General features: G+C 33.7%; 1 protein-coding gene across 4 annotated transcripts in view; it reads right to left on the bottom strand.

Moving 5' to 3' along the window:
* SMAD5 (SMAD family member 5) overlaps positions 1-23,767 on the bottom strand; it is a 40,348-nt gene that overhangs the window by 5,871 nt on the left and 10,710 nt on the right. For all 4 annotated transcript variants that reach the window (XR_004135877.2, XR_004135878.2, XM_010981802.3 and 1 more), the window contains exons 2-6: positions 21,942-22,513; positions 16,212-16,463; positions 11,893-12,012; positions 2,560-2,781; positions 483-739 (exon numbers count right to left, since the gene is read on the bottom strand). Coding sequence is in view for 2 of the 4 variants with exons in the window: in XM_010981802.3 (XP_010980104.1) it covers positions 483-739; positions 2,560-2,781; positions 11,893-12,012; positions 16,212-16,463; positions 21,942-22,344 (1,254 nt within the window). In the remaining 2 variants the exon portion in view is untranslated. The remainder of the gene's footprint in view (positions 1-482; positions 740-2,559; positions 2,782-11,892; positions 12,013-16,211; positions 16,464-21,941; positions 22,514-23,767) is intronic.

The raw sequence follows: 23,767 nt of genomic DNA, 5'->3' as shown, positions 1-23,767 counted from the left end.
CAAGAGCAAATGATAAACTTGAAAAGTTCTTTGAACCAAACTTCCTTAAAAATAAATTCTTAGTAACAGAGCTTAGACACAAGGAAAACAATTTTAGTATTGTAAAGAATTCTTTCAGTCACAATCTAATGGATCTAATAATATCTGAAACTACTGAAGCTAAGGAACTTAAGCAATTCTAATATTAAATGCTTTCTGTTATTTAGTCTTTAACTGAGATCGTTATAAACTCAGCCTCTATTCAATATCAAAATTAATATCTATATCAGGCACTTTGTAATGTCTGGATTATAAAATAATCTTAGACCAATCATGTCATTTGAACTATAAATTAAAGAATTTTATTTAAAAACTTATTAAATCAGGTCAAAAGTAATTACCACCTTTCACCTAACAAAGAATTCTAAAAATTTTAACCTACAAACTTATAATATACACATTTACAGTGACTCAAATTAAGCTACAGGTCACAATCCACTTACCTTAACAAAACTCATTCGAATGGTACACATTTTGGTGAGCTCATATACTGCCTCAAACCCATGGTTGACAGACTGAGCCAGAAGCTGAGCAAACTCTTGATTGTTAAAAATTTTGAGGCTGCAGCTGCTGGGAATCTTACAGACAGTGGTAGGATGAAAGCCATGATGAAAGTTGCAGTTCCTACTCTGTACAAATATGCTGCTGTCACTGAGGCATTCTGCATACACCTCTCCGCCAACATAGTACAGATGAACACCTTAAAAAGACAGGCAGTACAAGCGTCAACGGAACAAAGTAGTATAATGAAAAAAGGTTGTTGTACGAGGCGAGACAAAGAACAACCACTATAGCAACGGTCCTTAGATAGAAGCTACCACTAGATGGCCTTATGCTGCCAAAGATAATCAAGAGGTAAATGTTTGCCTACATCTAAAATGATCCTCAAATAACTAAGACTTAAGCCTCAAGTTGGCAGCATATTAGGTTATCAGGTTATCAGTTTTCAAGTTTTTTTTCCCCTTCTCTAACAATCATTTGTGATTTCTATGAGGAGAAGCAACGGCAAAAAGTCCCCCAAAAAGCACCTTATTAGAAGTCCTTTCAAAAGAATGCCTGGTGCTATCAACTATCAAGAATACTTACTTGGCAAAGAGTTTTGCATTCTTTTTGCCAATGGAAAGGACAGCAGCATTAAAAAACAAAAAAACAACAAAAACACTAAATTACATATGTAATTTCAAGTCAGAGGAAGAGATTTCAAAGGGCAGATTTATTTTACTGTACTTCAAAAAAGTTTTTGGGATTTAAAAAATATATCAACATTATACAAATTTAGGTTTAATATTTTAAAATTCAAGCTACATAGCTAAAACTGAAGTTGTTTCCAACTTTTCACTACTGCAAACAGAGCTAAAAAAAACCGTTGTACATACACACTTCTGCACACACGTGTGTCACAGACTGGCACCAGGCTGTGATATTAAAAACTATGTTTTGTTTCTGAGCAAATAAAAAAAATCTGTGGAAAAAAGGGTCCTAGAACTGTATACTGGGAATAAAGGGGAAATTGATTCTAGAATTTAAGAATTCACCAAGTAGGTTTCTCTCAAATTACTCTACTTCAGTATGAAAAATCAATGCATAGAAGTGAGGCATTTTACCTAAAATACATGGCAAGTTGACAGTTAAGTCAAAAAAGAATGGAAACCTTCTTTCCAACCTATTTTTGATCATGGTATTTTTCTGAATATTTTCCATTAAGAAATCACATCACAATTACAGTTTTTCACCTTTTGTTCCTAATCTGGACCAAGATTTTTCTCAAGTAAAAGAAGCAAAAAGTAGCAAGTGGCAGAAACAAAACTTCTTAAAAGACAGGCAAACGACTCTACCTAGGATAGGTTTACTTCCCAACCATCTGATGCATGAGACACAGACATTGCATTGTAATGTTTTTGGAAAGTTCCTTGTTTGCTGCAGCAACTGTCTAGCAGGATGAATTATAAATAAAACCTTGTTACCTGAATTTAAAAGGTGGGAGGAATGGCAGTAAAGCCACTGAAGACTGACATCATTCCAACTGGATTTCCTACCAGTTATCCTATTCCTCCACATTATGGAAATGCTTACAACTCATTTCAACTCAAAATTTTCCACAAATACTGTAATTTAAAAATTCTAATCTTCACCAGCTCTCGTATATTCCACAAATATTTGTTATATATGTACTATGAGACAGGCATGGTTCTAGCTGCTGAAGATACTGTTATGAACAACATAAATTCCTGTAAATATATTATATTCCAGTCAAGAAGACACTCAAAAAAAAGAACAACAACAAAAAACCATAGAAATGGTATGATTTCAGAACCTAAGTGGTGTGATTTCAGAACAAAGAAGAAAAAACAGGCAGGATAAAGAGAAGATGACTGATTATGTCTCTATTTAAATCTGCAACTTGAAGGCAGAAAGGCTTTGAGCTTCTTTGTGTGCCCTAGCACCTTACACAATGCAGACTACAGGATAAGCACAACAAATGCATGAATTCAAATGAACGTAGGGAAATGACAAAATTACCTTTTCCAATATGTCGCCTAGTATTTTCAATTGTCGAATTACGATTAACATTTGACAACAACCCCAAACAGAATCTACTTTTGTTATTTGAAGGGTCTGTGAATCCATCTACTAATACACTAGTAGAAGATGCGTGAAAAGCTTCCCCAACACGATTATTTAATTCATAGTAGACAATTGAACACCAATGTTTGGGCTCTTCATAGGCAACAGGCTGAACATCTGTGAACAAACCAGACAGAAAAAAACATTTAATGAGTCTCAGAAACTCCAGGTTCTGCATGTGTTTCCCCTTTAAACCAGCCCAAGAACTATATGGAAAAGAAAGTTTTCAGATATTTCACTGAAGTCTCACTGTCCTTCCTGGCTTTTAGTCTGTATCAAAAAAAACTTTTTAAATTATACAAATACAAGGATAGGCAACATCACATTTTAAAATGTTTTTCTAGTAGACTCTAATCCAGGTTTAAATTTGAGATGATAAACCTGTTTAAACAAACTGAAAGATTTAACTATACATGTATCTGTAAAATTATTTTAAACAAAAATTTGAACTAAAAAAAACTAAGTGAGACTCTCAACAAACTAGGAATAGAAGGGAACTTCTTCAACTTAATATGAAGAACATTTACAAAAAACCTACAGCTGACATCATACTTAATGGTGAAAAACTAGAAGCTTTTCTGCTGAGATCAACAACAAGGCAAGAATGTTTTCACCACTCTTTCAACACCATACTGGAAGTCCTAGCTAAAGCAGTAAGACAAGGAAAGGAAATAAAAGGTATACAGATTGAGAAGGAAAAAATAAAACTGTCTTTGTTCACAAATGATATGAGTGTCTATGTAGAAAATCTGAAAGGACTGACAAAAAAATTCCTGAACTAATAAGCAATTATAGCAAGGATGTAAGGTTAATATACAAAAGTCAATCACCTTCCTATATATCAGCAATAAACAAATGGAATTTAACATTAAAAACTCATTATCATTTATATTAGCACCCAAAAAATGAAATACTTAGGTCAAAACTAAACAAAATAGGTATAAGATCTATGAGGAAACTATGAAACTTGAAAGTAAAAAGTTAAATAGCTAAATAAACATGGAGATATAATTTAGACCATGTTCATGAGCAGGAAGCCTCTAAACTCTCAACATGCCAGTTCTTCCCAACGTGACCTATAGTCAATAAAATTCCAATCAAAATCCCAACAAATCATCTTGTTGAAATCAAAAAACTGATCCTAAAGTTTACATGAGGAGGCAAAAGACCCAGAATAGCCAACACAATATTGAAGAACAAAACTGGAAGGTTAATACTATCCAACCTAAAGACTTGCTATTAAGTAATCAAGATAGTGTAGCACTGGCAAAAGAATAGACAGATAGATCAAAGTAACAGAATAGAGAGCCCAGAAATAGATCCACATAAAAATACTTAACTGATCCTTGAAGGATCTCCATTATTTCTCCAGTAATAGGAAAAAGACAGTCTTCTCAACAAATGGTACAAGAAGTGACATTCACATGCAAAAAAAAAAAAATGAACCTAAACACAGTATCTTACACTCTTCACAAAAATTACCTCAAAATGGATCACAGACCTAAATGTAAAATACAAAACTAAAGAACTCTAGGAGATAACACAAGAGAAAACCTAAATGACCCTGAATCTGGTGCTGACTTTTTAGATACAACACCAAGGCACAATCCATGAAAGAAATAACTGATAAGATAGACTTCATTAAAAATTAAAAACTTCTGCTCTGCAGAAGACACTGTCAAGAAAATGAGAACACAAGCCACAGAAGGGAGAAAATATTTGCAGAAGACATATCTGATAAAAGACTGTTATCTAAAATATACCAAGAACTCTTAAAACTCAACAAGAACGAACAACCAAATTTAAAAAGTTAGTAAAAGACATGAACAGACACCTTAATGAAGAAGATACACATATGGCAAATAAGCATATGAAAAGATGCTCCAAATCATATGTTATCAGGAAAATGCAAATTAAAATAGCAAAGAGATACTACAACACACCCATTAGAATGGCCAAAATCCAAAACAATGACAACACCAAATGCTCGTGAGAATGTGGAGCAATAAGAACTTTCATTCACTGCTGGTGGGAATGTAAAATGGTACAGTGACCAGTTTACTTGTTCCTTACAAAATTAAACATACTCTTACCATACAATCCAGCAAATGTGTTCCTTGGCATTTACCCAATGGAGTCAAAAAATTTTGTCAATATAAAAATTGCACACAGATGTTTGTTTACAGCAGTATTTATTTGCAACTGCTAAAATTTGAAGCAACCAAGATGTCCTTAAATACGTGAATAGATAAACTGTGGTACACTGTAAACCAGAGTATTATTCAGCACTAAAAAGAAATGTGTTATCAAGCCATGAGAAGACATGGTGGGGAGAATTTAGATGAACATTACTAAGAGAAGAAGCCAATCTGAAAACGCTACAATTGTAAGATTCCAATTACATGACATGCTAGAAAAGGCAAAACTATGGAGACAGTAAAAATATCAGTGGTTGCCACAGGTTAGGAGAGAGGGAAGGATGAAGAGGTGAGCACACAGCATTTGTAGAGCAGTGAAATTATTCTGTATGATACTATAATTATGGATACATGTCATTATTCGTGCCAATCCTCAGAATGTACAACATCAAAAATGAATCCTTTGAAAAAAAAAAAAGAATGAATCCTAACATAAATATGGATTTTGGGTGACAATGATGTGTCAGTGTAGGTTCATCGACTGTAATAAAGGTACCACTATGGTGCAGGATGCTGGGGTGGGGGGCTTGTACACGTATTAGGGGAGTGGGGGTATGTGGGAGTTCTGTACTTTCTGCTTAAATATGCTGTAACCTGAAACTGATCTAAAAAATAAAGTCTGCTGAAAGAAAGAGAGAAAGAGAGAGAGGAAAGAAAGAAGGAAGGAAAAGAAAAAAAAAACACAACTAAGTGAGCATTATCTTTCGGTAAAAGGTAGTATACATTTTAAAAGTTAAGTGACAGAACTGCCCAAGGAAAAAGGTTTGTACACAATATAAAATATTGGCCAAATTCTATTAGTGTAAAAGTCAACAACTCACAATGGACACAATGGATAGGAGGGACACATGGAGATCTTCATCCAGCACTAGTAGGGTGTCTTTCTTGGAGAGGAAATCAGGCAGAAAGTCATGGACTCTCAAATTTTCTTTCAAGAAAGGCAGAAATTTAAAGTCTAAGAAAAATTTAAGAGTGGTGACATGGTCTATGTTGGCACCGCAAAAGAATTAGTTAACTTTTAAAGCTCAATTCTGATTATTCAATCACAAAGACTTCAGATGGGAAGAAGAGAAAAAAATAAACCAGTGAGGACTCAGAGAGAGAAGTTCTAACAGTTCAGATTTTAACAAAATTTATATATAAGATGGAACAAGGAGAAACCCATAAGCAAAGACACAGACAGATGAGTAGCAGGAAGTTATAAGAATAGTGTTCAGCAAAGAATAAAGCCAAGAATGAGCAGAAGCTTGTAGGGAAAAAAAGCTAAACAAAAAAGACAATTTTGGTTAGGAAGGAAAAGAAAAGTTTTGCCTCTGCTCAAGGCAAAGGAAATATTGTTAACTGGTCATTCAAGGCATTGCAGTTTAACTTTGATTTCCCTTTTGTTACTTGTCAAATTAAAAACAGAAAAAAAACCCAAAATACAACTGAAATGAGAAACAATTTTGGTGAAAAAAGACATTTACAAGGGTGAGAAGACTTGATTGCCAGGTTCTTCTACAGGGACTCAGTTGTTTGGCTAATAAATTATATTCCAAGGACTACCTAATATACAACACTATTAAACTGTACTCTCTGATCACTGGAAGATAAGGCGAAAGAAGAAAGGAAAATGCTAGGTGGGGTAAATACAGTCCATATTTTCACAAGGAGGATGATAATATCATTTATTGGGTATTATCTGATGCTGTATGTTAAGATCATTACAGATATCATCTAATTCAATCAACATACTAATAATTTCTGTGTATATATTTTCTCTATTTATTTTACAATTGGAGATTCTTAGACTCAGAGATTTTTTTAAGGCTACCCTAAGTTGCAAAGCAAGTAAGTAGAGATGCAGAAATTCATGTTCTGAGACATTTTGCTCTAAATGAAGGTAGAGTCTGAATTGTCAACAAGTTAGTATGACAAAATTCCTACATAAATTCTAGACCCTGAAAAAATAAAGATATTATTTAAACATTAACAAGATTATTAGGGAGGGGCCTGAAATTTAACTATTCTTAGGAATAAGGGCTCCTGGGAAAACACAGTAGGACATACAGTTACTCCATACCATCACAAACACAAACAAAAACAAAACACACTGAGACACCATTCTTTGTTGAAATACATAAAATGGCAGTGTCTTACTTACCCTAAACTTGTAACAAACTAGGAAGTTTAAGGTTTCAAAGCAAAGTGGCTTTTAAACCACAATGAGACACCACTTCAGACCCATAAGGATGTTATTAACAAGTGTTGGCAAGAGTTGGAGAAACAGGAATCCTACTGCACTACTGGTGACAATGCAATGGTGCAGTCACTAAGGAAAAATTTGGCAGTTCCTCAAAGAGTTGAACAGAAATATCACAAAATCCAGCAATTCTACTCCCAGGTTTATAATACCAAATGAATTAAACAGCAGAGACTCAGATACCTAAACACCAATGTTCATAGCAGCATTGTTCAGAATAGCCAAAAGGAGTAAACAACCCAAATGTCCATCAACTGATAAACAGATAAACAAAATCTGATATATACATACAAAAGAATTTTTTCAGCCTTAAAAAGGAATGAAATTCTAATACATGCTATGATATGGATAAACCTTGAAAACATAATGCTAAGTGAAATAAGCCAGACACAAAAGGACAAATAGTACATGATTCCACTTAGATGCTGTAACTAGAACAGGCAAATTCACAGATGGAGAGCAGCCGAATGGTAGTTAACAAGGGGGCAAGGGAAGGGGGAATAGGGAGTTATTATTTAATAGGTACAGAGTTCTGTTTGAGATGATGAAAAAGTTCTGGAAATGGACAGTGGCAAAGGTTGCACAATACTGTGGATGTACTTAATGCTAATGAATTGTACACTGAAGGACCCAAAGCAAAAACTAACAGAACTGAAAGTAGAAACAAATGATTCAACAATAATCGCTGGGGACTTCACTCTCCACTCTCACTAACTGACAGAACAATTAGAAAGAAAATAAGCAAAGACAGAAGATTTGAGCAACACAAATTTCATCTAACTGAAATCCATAGATCCTATGACATCCTACAACATCAGAATATACAATTTTTTCAAAAGCACATGGAATATTCTCTAAAAGAGACTATCTGGTCTGCCAGGGACTGGCAAACCTTTTCTGCTCACCAAATCCAGCAACATACGAAAAGGATTATGTATCATGACCAAGTGCGACACAAATACTTCAGGTTTGCACACCATGTACAATTCCTGTCATACATTCTTCTTCTTCTTTAACAATCCTTTAATAATGTAAAAACCATTCTCAGGTCACAGGCTGTACAAAAACATGCATAAAACAATCCTCAATAAATTTAAAAGAAATGAAATCATAAAATGTGTTCAATGCTCACAGAAGAATTAAATTAGGACTCAACAGCAGAAGGAAATTTGAGAAATCTTGCAATATTTGGAAACTGACTAACATGCTACTAAATTAATCCATGTGTCAAAGAAGAAATCATAAGGGAAATTTAAAAATATTCTGAACTGAATAAAAATGAAAACAAACATATCAAAATTTATGGGACACAAAGGCATGTTTAGAGGGAAGTGAATAGTTTTGAACACCTGTGTTAAAAAAGAAACAACTCGAGTTAATAACCTAGGATTCCAGCTTAAGAAATTACAAAAAGAAAAGCAAACCAAACCCAAAGCAAGAAGAGTAAGGTAAATAAAGATTAGAGTGGAAGTCAATGAAAAACAGCTGGTTCTTTAAAAAGATCAGCAAAACTGGCAATCCTTTAGCTAAACCAAACGAGAAAAAAAAAAAAAAAGACACAAATTACCAAAATGAGGAATGAAGACATCACTACCAACTCTTACAGAAATTAGAAAGATCACAAAGGATACAATGAAAAACTTTATGCCAACAAATTAGACAATTTAGATGAAACAGAAAAGCTCCTAGAAAGTCACAAATTTATAAAAATGACTCAAGAAAAAAACAAACTCTGAATAGACTAACGTAACAAGTAAAGAAACTGAATCAGTAATTAAAAATCTTCCTACAAATAAAAGTCCAAGCCCAAATGGCTTCAGTGGTAAATTCTATCATATATCTAAATAAAAAATAATACCAATGCTTCACAAATTCTCCCAAAAATAGGAGGGAACACTTCTCACCTCATTCCCTGAGATCACTAATACCTGACAGCAATACCAAACAAAGGCATCACAAGAAAACTATCAATATCCCTCATGAATATAAAAGTTAATCAATAGCCCTTACGAATATACAAGCAAAAATACTCAACAAAACATTAGTAAATCTGACCCAGCAATATATAAAGAAGCATTATATACCACAACCACATGGGATCTATCCCAGGAATATAAGGCTGGTTTAACATCAGAAAATCAGTTCACATAATAACACCTTATCACTAGAAAAAAGAACAAAATACCCACATAATCATCTCAGTAGATGTAGAAAAAGCCTTTGACAAAATCCAACATCCATTCATGTAATAATTCTCAACAATCTAGGAAGAGGAGACTCATAATTTATCGGCTAGACTCTCCAGAACAATACTGAATAGAAGTAATGAAAGCAGACATCCTTGTCATTTCCAGCTATAGATATAGAGTAATTCAGTATCTTACCATTAATTATGATGATAGCTGTAGGTTTTTCATAGATGCCCTTTAATAATAATAATGAGAGGGGTTAAAGGCATCAGATACTGGATAGGAAAAAAGTAATACCATCATTTATTCATAGATGACATGCTCCTGTATTTAGAACACCTTAAGGAATCCACATAAGCATGTGCAAAAAACCTACTAATAAGCGAGTTTAGCAAAGTTTCAGGATACAAGATTAATATACAAAAATCAATTGTATTTTTTCATAATTAAAAAAATAGCCTTTTTTCTTCCAGTTAAAAGTTGGAATAAATATATATTGAGATAAATATATAAATCTATAAATAAATATAAATATATATTGAGATATAATTGACATACAAAACTGTATATGTTTAAGGTGTACAGCATGATGATTTCACTTACACATATCATAAAATGATTATCACAATTTAGTGAACATCCATCATCTCATATAGAAACGAAGTTAAAGAAATAGAAAAAAATTTTTTCCTTGTGATGACAACTCTCAGGATTTATTCTCTTAACTACTTTCATATACAACATACAGCAGTGTTAACTGTATTTATCATGTTGTACATTACATTCCTCAAACTTACTTATCTTGTAACTAGAAGTTTGTACCTTTTGACTGCCTTAATCCAATCCACTATATTTCTACCTACTAATAATGAAGAATCTAAACATGAAATTAAAAAATTCTATTCAGTTAGGAATAAATTTAAAAACAAAAGCAAAAGTAAAAGACTTATACACTGAAAATTGAGAAGATCTAAATAAATGGAGAGACACTTCATGTTCATGTACTAGAAGATGATTGCAAATCTCCCCAAATTGATTTAGTGATTCAATGTGACCTCTATCAAAATCCAAGGAAGGGTTTGTAGGGGACAAAAATTGATAAACTGATACTAAAATAGCATGGAAATATGCAAAGAATGCAGACTTATCAAATACTTTTGAAAAAGAACAAAGTTGGAAGACTAATACTTCTCATTTTTAAAACTTACTAAAAAGCTTTAGTAATCAAGACTATGAGGTATTCATATACAAGTCAGTGAACAAAATTGAGAGTTCTGAAACTTACATTTAGTGATTACCACCATAATTTCTGAAAGATACTAAGGCAATTCAATGTTAACTTTTCAACAAACAATGCTAGAACCAACTGGGTATCTACTTGCACAAAGATGAATTTAGAACTTTACTGTATAAAAAGATAAACTCAAAAAGAAACATACACCTAAATGTAAGAGTTAAACAACTTTCAGAAGTAAACAGAGGCGAATAATTTTTATGATATTGGGACAAAGATTTTTTAGATGCAACACCAAAATCATAATCCAGAAAAGAAAAAACTGATAAACTGGGCTTTATCAAAACTAAACACTTTTGTGTGTCAAAAGACATGATTAAGAAAATGAAAAGACAATTCAGACTGATAGAAAAGATTTGTAAATCATATATTCGATAAAGGACTCCTATTCAGAATATATAAAGAACTCTTAACAACTCAGTAATAAGACAAACAACCCAATTAAAAAACAGGCAAAATATTTAAATAACATTTCACCAAAGAAGATACATGAATGGCTAATTAGTACATAAAAAGTGTTCAACATCATTACTCATTAGGGAAACGCAAATTAAAACAAATCAGATGCCACTTCACACCCTCTAAAATGTCTATAATCAAAAAGACAAATGATAACAAGTATTAGAAAGATGTGGAAAAACTGGAACCCTCATGTTACTGGTAAAAAAAAAAACAGTATTGCCACTTTACAGAACTTTGGCAGTTTTTCCTAAATAATCCAATTTACCATACAACTCAGAAAAACAAAAACAATGTCCACACAAAGACTTACATACAACTGTTCTTAACAGCACTGTTCATACTAGCTCAAAACTAGAAACAGTTCAAATGCCCATCAGCTGATAGAGGGATAAACAAAATGTGGTACATCCATACAATGAAATACTTGTTCAGCAATAAAAAAGAACAAACTATTGAGACGTGCTGCAACATGGATGAATCTTGAAAACACTATGCTAAGTGAAAGAAGCCAGATGCAAAAGACTACACATTCTGTGATTCCATTTATATGAAGTGTTGAGAAAAGGCAAATCTACAGGCACAGAAAACAGCTTACAAAATTTCTGGGGCAGGGATAGAAGCGGGGGTGACACAAGGGATGTATTTAGAGGTTATAGAAATGTTCCAAAACTAGACTGTGGTGGTAGTGTAAACCTTTATATATTTACTAAAAATCACTGAGTCATACACTTAAAATGGATCCATTTTATGGTATATAAATTACACTCCAATAAAGTTGTTTTCTAAAGGTGGCTGAGAAGTTAAAAAAAAAAAAAACAACCAAGTAAATATTATATTTCTTACCTCTGCTGGATATACTGGGCATAATCTGAGGAATCATATTATTGCTTGTATCCATGGGCTGGGAATTATCTTGACCCATCTGATCATCTGGTGGCATATAGGCAGGAGGAGGAGTATCAGCTAAGAGGAAGAAAATGAGATAAGTTAAAATCCCAAAAGAATAGTTAAAATCTTCATCCTGCCCAAAGTTAATCTAAAAGCATTAGAAAATTCCTAAGATTACCAGCAGGATTCATTACTGAGTATCATAGACACACAAAAACACAGGATGCTATCTTGGCGCAAAGGAAAAGGAGAAAAAACAACACACCCATTAGCTACTGAAAACCTACTACAAGTCCACGTGTATTTGATCCAATCCAGAAATGTGAGATCAGAGCTAAAATTCAGAAAAATAGAATTCAAGGTCAAGAATTTTATCTTAGGCCATTGATTATCCTAGTTTAGATATATATCTACAGAGGCATTTTAAAATTATCAACATCATCACATACTGTATAATAATGTTATTTAAAACTGGAAAATAAAACTATCTTCTCTTTGAAAATTTGCCAACAACACAAACAGCAATTCTTTTGCAATGTCTTAAAATGGCTGTTGTGTCCTATTAAATGGCTAAGTAACTCTCTTAGAAAACTGAATATGAACCAGAAAACCTTTTGAGTTTCAACACTTGTGCTTGAAAACCTTTGCAAAATGTATTTCTTTGGATATTTTACTTTGCATGTTGTTTACCTGTATACACAAGTATACAAAAATATACTTTGTCTCAATTAACTATAAATACTAAATAAATCTGTCTTTTACCTCAAGGTCTGTATAAGATGTATTTTGAGAAAGAGCTACAATCAGCACTGAATCTAGGACAAAGTATAAAAATTAGTTTTTGAACACCTAATACCAAGTTAAACAGTTGATACTTAATTCTTCTTTGAAAAAAAATTTCATCAATTGATATTTTGCTACAGTAGAGGAATCACAAAGTGTATACTTACATATGACTCTGCCTGCAAGAGTAGGCATTCTAGTATTTCTTGACAGTGATATAATGAGGTATCCATACAAAACATGCATGCCATTAACAAAATTTAGGAACTTTAAAAATCTACTCTGATCTTTCTCCAGGCAAATCAGTGTATCAGTTATCTAAGTAAAGTTAATGGGGTTCATTTCAACCTACCAAAGTATAAAATGATTTGACAAGCAATGCAGCAAAGTTTTAAAAGCACAGAATTATTTTGTTTGTTTGTTTTATTAGGTAGAATTCTTACAGTTTGACTGCACATACACATTATATCGCATGGAAATACATATATACAGACTACTGCACATTTTTTGTTTACATGTATGTACTGATTATTGTTTCTAAGAACAGATTAGAGCTTTAGCTTTTTAAACTTGTATTAGTTATCAAAGGAATAAAGCCAACTACAAAATAAGAATCAACAGAATGCGGTAATCCAATCATAAAGGACAGTCAAATGAAAAAGCACAGACTTTATAGAGTCAGAGAACCTTGGCCAGTTATTAGCTGTGCAACCTCAACCAAGGTACTTAAACTCTTGGGGTTAATACTAGTTTCATTTTCCATCTTAAACCAAGAATAGTATCTATCTCACATGGTTGTTCTGAAGATTAAATTTAATGCAGTCTCTTTCATCACGCTATCAGTTATATAAAAGGCACTTGATAGATAACACTTGGTATTATAAACTATACAAAAGTATTTAAAAATATTTAGCTTTAAGTGAAATGTAACTACTCTTTTTTTTTTTTTTTTGTAGTACTTAATTTTAATGCCTGGCGGTATGTATGGATTTAGCCATTTGGTCCAATAAATGGTCAACTGATAACAACACTTTGTTTCCAGATTATCTACTTTACTTCATATTCATCAGAGATGTTTTATCTTTATGTTTTTGATAAGCTGTTAGTACACTCTGCCTTTAATGTTTATAGGACTCCTCTCTATGAAACTGTTAGTTAACACCATTTGGCTTCAATCTCTCAAGTTACACTGGCAACCACTTAACAGGTGGGTATATCTATAGTCAGCAGTAACTGTATTTATGTGTTTCTATAATTTCCTCCATTCATTTAACAAATATTTATTGAGGATCTACTGTATATCAGACTCTGATCTAGGTACTAGGGATGTGGCAGTAAACAAAAGATGCTATAAAATCTGTTTTCACAGAGTTTATAGTCAAGATGGGGAGGGGAAAGAGGCAAAATAAGTGAAGACAATATATACTATATTGGATTGTAATATATACTATAAAGAAAAATCAAGCAGTGAGAGAAAAAAGGTGGGATGGCAGGAAGGAGTGCATTTTTATCTTATTTTTATTGTCATTAAAGAGTCATCTCCAACCTCCCCAAAACTGTTTACTTTTTTAAAAAAAATTCAATTTATTTAAACTAAAAAAAAAAGAAGTTCACCCATTTCCCCCACCCCCTACTTCTGGCAACCACCAATCTGTTCTCTGAATCTGTGAGCTTGATTTTTCGTTTATTTATTTTTTTAGACTCCACATATAAGAGATCATATGGCATTTGCCTTTCTCTTGTCTTACTTCACTTAGCATAATGCCCTCAAGGTCCAACCATATTGTCACAAGTGGCAAGATTTCATTCTTTTTTATGGCTGGATAATATTCGTGTGTGTATGTGAGATATCTTCTTTATCCATTCATTCCTCGATGGACACTTAGGTTGCTTCCAACTCTTGGCTACTATAAATAATGCTGCAATGAACATGAGGGTGCAGATGATGTTTTTGAGCTAGTGTTTTTGTTTTCTTTGAATAAATATCCAGAAGTCGAATTGCAGAATCATACGGTAGTTTTTATTTTTAATTTTTTGAGTAGTCTCCATATTGTTCTCCATAGTGGCTGTACCAATTTTACATTCCCATCAACAGTGCACAAGGGTTCCCTTTTCGCCACATCCTTGTTAACACTTGTTATCTGTTGTCCTCTTGATAACAGCCATTCTAACTGGTGTGAGGTGATGTCTTATGGTGGTTTTGATCTGTGTTCCCCTGATGATTAAGGATGTAGAGCATCCTTTCATGTGTATGTTGGTCAACTATATGTCTTCTTTGGAAAAGAATCTATTTAGATCTTCCATTCATTTCTTAATAGAATTGTTTGATTTTTTGCTATCGAGTTGTATGAGTTCTTCAAATATTTTGGATATTAGTTCCTTACCAGATATATCATTCACGAAAATTTTCTTCTATTCGGTAGGCTGCCTTTTCATTTTGATGATTATTTCCTTTGCTGTGCAGAAATTATTTTTCCATTTTTAAATTGAAGCATAGTTGATTTACAGTGTTGTATTAGTTTCTGGTATACAGCATAGTGACTCAGTTTTTTATATATATGTATATACGTATGTGTGTGTGTATATGTGTATATATATGTATATGTATATATACATACACACACACACACATTCATTTCATATTCTTTTTTATTACTGGTTACTAGAAGCCACTGAATATAGTTCCCTGCGCTATGTAGTAGGACCTTGTTGTTTATCTATTTGGTACACAGTAGTTTGTATCTGCCAATTCCAAACTCCCAATTTATCCCTCTGCAGAAACTTTTTAGTTTGCTGTAGTTTTATTTGTTGTTGTTTTTGGTGTCAGATTCAAAAAGTCATCATCAATACCTATGTTAAGGGGCCTATCACTTACTTTTTCTTCTAGGAGTTTTACAATTTCAGGTCTCACATTCAAGTCTTTAATCCATTTTATTTTTTGTCTACAGTGTAAGATAATGATCCAATTTCATTCTTTTGCATGTGACTGTCCAGTTTTTCCAACACCATTTATTGAAAAGATTCTTTCCCCGTTGTATATTCTTGGCTCCTTTGTCATAAATTAGTTGACTATTTTTGCATGAGTTTATTTCTGTTTCACTGACCTATGTGACTGTTTTTATGCCAATACTGTATTATTTTGATTATTATAGCTTTGTAATATAGTCTGAAATCAGGAACATGATGCCTCCAGCTTTGTTCTTCTTCCTCAAAGTTGCTTTGGCTATCTAGGGTCTTTTATGATTTCATGCAAATTTTAGTACTGTTCATTTTGTTTCTGTGAAAAATATGTCTACTTACATTTTCTTAAAAATACAATATTTGGCAAAATAAAATCCAAAACTCTCCTGGAAATCAAACAATTACCAAAGACTAAAAGTCAAAAATAGTAAGCTCTTGGCATGTAACAGTTCACCTAGAGGATGAGCAGTATAAGAACAATTGATAATTCTCAGATACTGTATTTTTGTATCAATAGAATAAATTCTTACCTGGGAGCTGAAATGGACTTCCTGGTCCAGAACTTGCTGGGGAGTTGGGATATGTGCTGCTAGCAGGGGAAGGAGGGTAGGGACTATTTGGAGATAAAGGGAAAGGAGTGTTGTTGGGCTGATGGAAAGAATCTGGAAACGTTGCATTTTGTGGCATGTGTGGTTCATTGTGACTCAAGTTTCTAAACTGAACCAGAAGGCTGTGCTGCGGATTGAATTCATTATGACGAGGCACTAATACTGGAGGTAAGACTGAAAGACAAAAATCAAAAGTCATCTGTCAGCAATGACTAAAGCAAAATATCTCATATACATGAAGGGATAGATAGAAAGGACGCAGGGAAGACTATAAATCTATTAAAACAATCTTTTAGGAAGGACTGCTTTGTAGGACCTTGAATCTGTATCTAAGTAATAACTAAACTAAAAATTCTCTAAGCATTCAGCCTATACAAAATACTCTAGAAGACAGAACATTCAGAGAAAAACATCACTCCTGTTCTATAGATCAAACACATAGAAAAAAAATCATAATTACAACATAGGGAAAATAGCCAATACTTTATAAAAACTGTAAATGGAGTACAACCTTTAAAAATTGTGGATCAATATGTTGTACACCTGAAACTTATATAATATTATATATCAATTATATCACCCCCAGCAAAAAAAAGAGGTAAATTATTCATCATCTCCATAGATGTTACTGCTGGTGGTCTTGCTTTAATCTACATGCAACTGAGAACACATTCTAAACTGTGTGCACAAAAATATCATCCTTTAGTTTGCAGCCAGGGTAGCCATTTCCATGACATTACTGCTTCTTTGCATGTTTGTGCTTTGCCATTCAAGTCTGTCTAAGCTTTTAATGAAATAAGATGTTCACATGAATTTGAAATAAAATAGTCGATTAATATAACTAAATTTTTTAAATTAAAAAATAGATAAAAACCATAATACAGAGAATTTAATCCAATGAGAGTTCAACAGAGGTATTTCCAGCTAACAAGGAGTCAAACAAAATATTGTCGAAAAGATAACATCTGATTAGACCTGAGGATTTCACACGGAAGTGTTAGGGGTGGAGAATGTAAAGGAGATGGAGAGACTCAAGGAAGGAGCCTATGCACTGAGTAAAGTTGAGATCAGCTGTGTAGATGCCCTGAAAGCCACCATGTTTCCAATTTTGAACATTTCATCTTTCTTTCTTTGAGAGATTTTGCATTTTATGTTCTTCAGTAAAGTTTTCCCTACTGAAAACAGTAACATTTCCTAGGTAGAAATCTTCTAGTCAAAATCATTTTTCTAAAAATGACAGAATGAAAATATATACAAGAAAGCCAAACATTCGAATCAGTATACTTTTTAAAAGATTCAGTTTATTCAAATATTCAACTTCTCTAAAGACTCAGGTGATCAATCACAATACAAATATGATTATCTTTCCCTGTAGGAAACTGAAACATACCTGATTCCTTTAATCTCTTACTATACACCAATTCAGTTCTTTTACAACTTTCCTCATCTGTCAGTGTAATTTCACTCCCTAAAATCTCACTTTGAATCTGACATCAGTCAGCAGCAACAAAATCAATCTTTTAAGTTAATTAGGTCATACTTCCCCTCACTGAAGTAGGGATAAACCTGAGGAATCAGAGGTTCACTAAGTATGTGTACTGTTTTTTACCTTTTCATTTTACTGAATTAGTGTTGTAATTATGTGGTTAATATCTGATTACAACTCTTGTTCAACTGTGTATTACTAACTGCTGTTTCCCTTACAGAATGATGGGACAGCTGCCATTGGACAGCAGGGCCTGAGACAGTAAGAATTTCTATGTTTAGCTGGCTAGCAATCTGAAAGACTTAGTGAAATCACTACTTAGGAATTCAATCCAGTAAGGATTTCTTTCATTTTTTTTTTTGAAGCAGAACTAAAATCATTGACTTCTCTCTTACTTGTATATTATCTACACACTTCATTTTTTAAAAAAATTAATTTTCATTCAAAATAGCACATGGATAGTTTAAAAAGATACATGCTACAAAAGATCATAAACAAGAGCAATTTCTGAGTATCTTCCCAAACTGCTTCTAGAGACAACAAATGTAAACTCTTAGCCATTTCTTCTAACATTCACTTTGTGCTTTGCTAAATGATATGTTTATATTGCTGTTAACTATTTATTAAGACATTATTTGTAGATTTGCTGCTATGGCAAATTAAGTAGCTTTCCTACATCATTTTATCCTATTCTCATTCCCTTTCCCCATAATAAAGTTACTTAAAAATTTTTGGTTACATCAATATCCAGTGTCTATATTATATTTTACATATTATACATATATATACATACATATATATATACACACACATATATATACATATATATATATATATATATAATGCATTGCTGAGCAAAGTATGTACTATGATTATTTTTTCTTGAACGGTGTTTCAACTAAAGTTAATTACTGCCTGTTCCTTCAGTTGTTTAATCTCAAGTATGTACCACTAAGTTTCCAAAAGTCTAACAGGTCTACCAAATTCCTTTCAATACCATTTTCCAGATGCCACAAATAAACCAATAATATGTCGATTCCATTTTCTCCCCTGGACCCTCTACCCTTTAGCTACAATCTAGACTGGCAGCTACTTAAGTCTCCCATAAATATGAACACGAAGTCCTCGAACTTCCTCTTCTCTTCTCTCCTGTTGGATCCCATTTCCTGGACCTCATCCTCTATTACTTTCCTAAGAAAGGATGTAAGGAAGATAAATTTTGAGTCCCTGCCTATAATACAATATCTTGTCTAATGTTGGTCTGCAGACAGATTCCAGAATAGATAACTTTTTCCCTGTGAATTTTGGGGGCACTACTTCATTTTCTTCTAGAATCCAAAACTATATTGAGAAATCTAATATTTTCATTTCCAGTCTTCTGTATGTGTCCTTTGTCTTCTCTCTGGGAGCTTTCAGAATCTTCCTTTTATCCATAATAAATTAAAATTTCACGCGTGGGTCTTTTTCTATCCCTTGTTTTGGTTACTCAGTCACTGGGCCCTTTCAATGTTCAGTTCTAGGAATTGTTTTAGTAGTATTTCTTTGATAATTTTCTCTTTGCCATATTCTCCAATGCTCAATTTCTAGAATGCTCTATTTTATTAGAATGATATTTAATTTGAAACTTATTCTGAACAAGTTAATATTTTATCTAAGCACTTCTCATGCACTAATTCATCTAATCCTCATAACAAACCTGAGGTAGGTATTATTCCCATTCTACCGGTCACAGAAAGGTTAAGTAACTTGCCTGTGGTTAAGTAACTATCACACTGATAGTACTGGTAAAATCAGGATTCAAATCTAGGAAGTCTGGCTCCAGAACTTAGGCTTAACCAGTACAAAATACCACCTATTAAACATTGGACCACCTGGGTTGGTCCTCAACTTTCCTTTTCTTTCTCACTTCCCAACTACTTTCCATCTTTTTTACTATTCTGTAACACTTTCTGGCTCCATTATATATTAGCTATATGATCTTGTGTAAGTTACTTCCCTGTTAAGTTTTGGTTTCTTTATCTATAAACTCATTAGTAAACTTACAGTGTTGTAAAATGTTAGCCTCACTTTCTAACCCTATGAAGGAATAACCTCACAGGGATAGGAAAGTGCCTAGTCCATAAGTGCTCAATAAATGTTCATTACTATTACTTACTGTTACTGTTACTACTACCTTATTAATACTACTGGTATAGTATAGTGATTCATCCTGTGCCACAGCTGCTTAACTTACTTAAGCATATCAGAGCTAAACTCAGTCTTTTCTATAGAATGAATCATAGCTGAGAAAAATAGATTTTATTTCCACTGGCTGATTGTCAGACACACCCTGGCTATGGCAGAATATACTAAATTCCTAGACTTTCTTTCCAGCAACTCCTAGCAAATCAAGCATGGGAATTTTTCAGACTACATTTCTCTATTAAAATCCTCACATCTTCCATTCCTCATCAACTCCTCAGGCTCCAGCTTCCTTGGACTCAATAAGAAATTAAAAATCACCTCAAATACTAGCTGGCAACTCTTAATCTCTTAAACTTAACTTTCCCTGACAGCACCATCACTGCTATTTTTTCCCTAGTCTCCATATCCAATGTTATTTTCACAGGTATTTTTATCATACTGGGCTTATATTATCTACAGGTGAAATCTAATGTGGTCAGTAGAATCAAGGTGGTTACCATGATTCCTGCCTCTGGGTATTCACCCTTGAGTAATCCTCTCCCTCTGAGGAAGTTTGAGGATAGGTCATGTAGGGAAGAAATCTATTCTAAGTGTGACAGAAAGCCTTTAAGTATTTTTGGGCAGAGACTGACACAATTTTATATATATTTGTAAAGATCACTCTGGCTGCTACATAGAAAACAGAATGGGTTGGGAGGAAAGCAAAGAGGTAGAGATGCCAATCAGGAGACAACGTAAGGGGAAAGATGATGATGGTCTGTACTAGAGTAGTGGTATTAGAGAGGATGAGAGACGATGTTGTCAAGATATATTCTGAAGGTACAGCAAACAGCATTTGCTCATAGTTCAAGTATAAGACTTCAGAGAGAGAAATAAAAGATGACTTCTAGGTCACAGCTACAAGAATGCTAGTGCCATTTACCTCAATAGGGAAAACTGGAGGAAAAAAATGACCTGGTGGGAAAAAAAATCAAAGTCCTTTTATAGACATACTAAATTTGATGTTTATTGGACATTCAAGTGAAGCTGTTAAGTATGCAAGTTGATACGGAAGACTAAAACTCAAAGTAGAAGCTGACTTGGGATTTCAAAATGTGAGCATGAGCTTACAGAGGTTTTAAGACATATGACAGCATGAAAGTACATAAAGGAAAAATGAAGATGAAGAAAAGGTCCAGAGACTGAGTCCTGTGAAAACAGAAAAATAAGTCAACAAAGAGTCTAAGCAAAAACAGCCTGTGAGGTAAGAGAACCAGGGGAGTGTAGTTTTCAGAATGCAATATGGAAAAGTTTTGAGTTGGAGGGAAGGAGAGCAACTGTACCAAATGATGCTGACAGGGCAAGTAAGATGAGGACTGAGAATGAATGACCTCTCTATCTGTAAGAAGGCAATCAACAGTGAATTTGACAAGTCAAATGGTAGAGAAGAAAGACTAACTAGAGAGGTGTCAAAAAATAGAAAGTAATGTAGAGATAATAAAGATGGAGACTCCTATAAAAGGACTAGAGGAAATAGGACAGTAGATTGGGGGTGGGGGCATGAGAATGAGATCGAGGTAGGAATTCTTTGTTAACTTGTATTTTAGGTTGGGCAGTATCATGACATGTTTGTACGCTGTCAGAAAAAAATCTAAGAGAGGGAAAATATAATACTGGGAAGAGGAGTAATAATTATAGAAACAAAGTCTTTGAATAAAAAAAGGGGTGAGATATAGTACACATACGGAACTTAGGCCTTAGTACGAAGAATAACAGAGAGTACATATGACTGACTGCTTACAGTGAACAATGAATTAGAATAAGCCACTTGGGAGCTATAGCAACTATATATAAAAAGCTAAATCAAAATTCAACATTCCTTCTAAGATTAGAAGCCTTAAGATGGAAACACAGGGCTAAAATAACTTTTTAATTACTAAATTAAGTCAGATGCAAATCAGAGAGAAGTTTTTATAATTCTTCCCAGAGGAGTTAAAACCTACCTGGACTTTCCACTCTCTTATAGTGGTATGGGTTAATACAAACTTCTTTTTGCTTAGATCCAAAAGGAAATTCACAAATATCCAAGGGCTTTAGCTCATGATGACTCTGCAGATCAGGCCAGCGCCAAACACGACAATATATAACGTGGGGTAAGCCTTTTCTGTGAGAAACCTGCAGGCGTCCGTCTAAAGATCTGGGAATAGTGACACATTTGCTCGGCTGTCCTGGACTGCTCAAGGCTTTCTCCAGTTCCTCCATGGCACCCTTCTTCTTTTTTAGCTTTTTCACCAAAGCATCGACTGCCTTTTCTGCCCATTTCTCCTCTTCATCACCTTGCTTCCAGCCCAATAATCGCTTTACTGCTGGACTAGTAAAAGAAAACAAGCTGGCCATTGACGTCATTTGATATAAATCTTCAGAGACCTTCCTGCAACTCAAAGTCAGCGGCTACTAAAAGAACAGATCACAGGTGAAAAGTCATATACAGGTACTAAGCAGAAGTTCCAATTTAAAAAGGAAGAGTAACATTTATCTTTTTAAGTGCCATAGGCTTCTTTCATTGGTTCAAGCCCTGGAAGAGAAAGGGAAAAAGGATGAGATCTCTAATTTAAATTAATGCAATTAACATACACTTAAATCAACATAATTTAAAAGTATATTATTTTTAAATAAGAGCAGAAAACCATTACAAAGTAAAACAAAAAAATCTAAGTCTACAAAGAGAAATTTTCTCTGAAGTCACTTTCTTCTTCATAATATGAACAAATAATTCACCTGCAATGCCAAATGATAACCAAAAGCAAAAACAGAGTGCTCTACTTTTTATGTATTATCAAAAAAGCAAAAACAAAAACCACCTCTAGATCTTTATTTCCTTTGGTAAGAAGCCCCCGGATCAAAGGCTTGATTCTGAGGTACTTTTCTTCACTGAAGTCCATGTTAGGTGCTATGTCAGTTTTGAACATGGTATTGTCCTGATTTGAACAAAAGTCTTAGAAAACCAGCTCTTCCCTAGGGTCATTATTCTCTTTAAAACATTTCACAGACTTGTAAGGTTTACACAAAGTCATGTACTACTCAAGTCACATTATTAGAAGCAAATTTTATTAAAAGTTGTCAAAAGCTGTACCAAATCCTCTAATAAATCATAACATACTTATTTGCCAAAAAAATGGGAAGTATCTACTTTTAAACTGAAGAATGCTACAATTAAAGAGTATAAATTCGAAGTTTAACCCCAAAATGGATAGCTTGTAATTTTATAATTCCTATTGCCTTCTCTGATATTTTAAGCATGTTAAGTTAATAAGCCGGCTCCAGGCAGACCACCACTCTGCAGCCTGAAGAAGTTCTTGTTGATGGTGACAAGAGGACAGTCACTACTAGTTGATCAGCATCCAAAACAGTGCCTGACATTTAGTAGGCTCTCAGTAAGCATATATTGAATGAATGAATCAGTTGGCTCTTAAGATGAAACCTATGGTATGACTTTTTTAAAGTACCATCGTGGCTATTCACAGTACATGCTGCATAACAAGCAATCAGCAATTATTTGTTGAATTGGACTCTATTTTATTTTACTTCATGTTTACTGGGGTTTTAACTGAGCACGTGTATTCTTTTCTGGGAAGGTGCACCCCAATCCAGAACAGGCTTAATGCTAGAATTTGCTGCACGTTCCCAGAAAGTGTAAAGTGCTGTGAATTAACAAACTGTAAAAAGGGCTGACCTCAGTTGTAGCTACGTTAAGGATGTAGGATAAAAGCCATCTGTATCAGAAAGTAAAGGCATGGTTTGGCTGTTGAGACAAGAAGGGAAATTTCAA

The sequence above is a fragment of the Camelus dromedarius genome, chromosome 3 (genome assembly GCF_036321535.1).
Source record: "Camelus dromedarius isolate mCamDro1 chromosome 3, mCamDro1.pat, whole genome shotgun sequence".
Taxonomy (NCBI): domain Eukaryota; kingdom Metazoa; phylum Chordata; class Mammalia; order Artiodactyla; family Camelidae; genus Camelus; species Camelus dromedarius.
The sequence above is the reverse complement of the archived record's forward strand: the minus strand, read 5'-3'. Positions and strand labels throughout refer to the sequence as shown.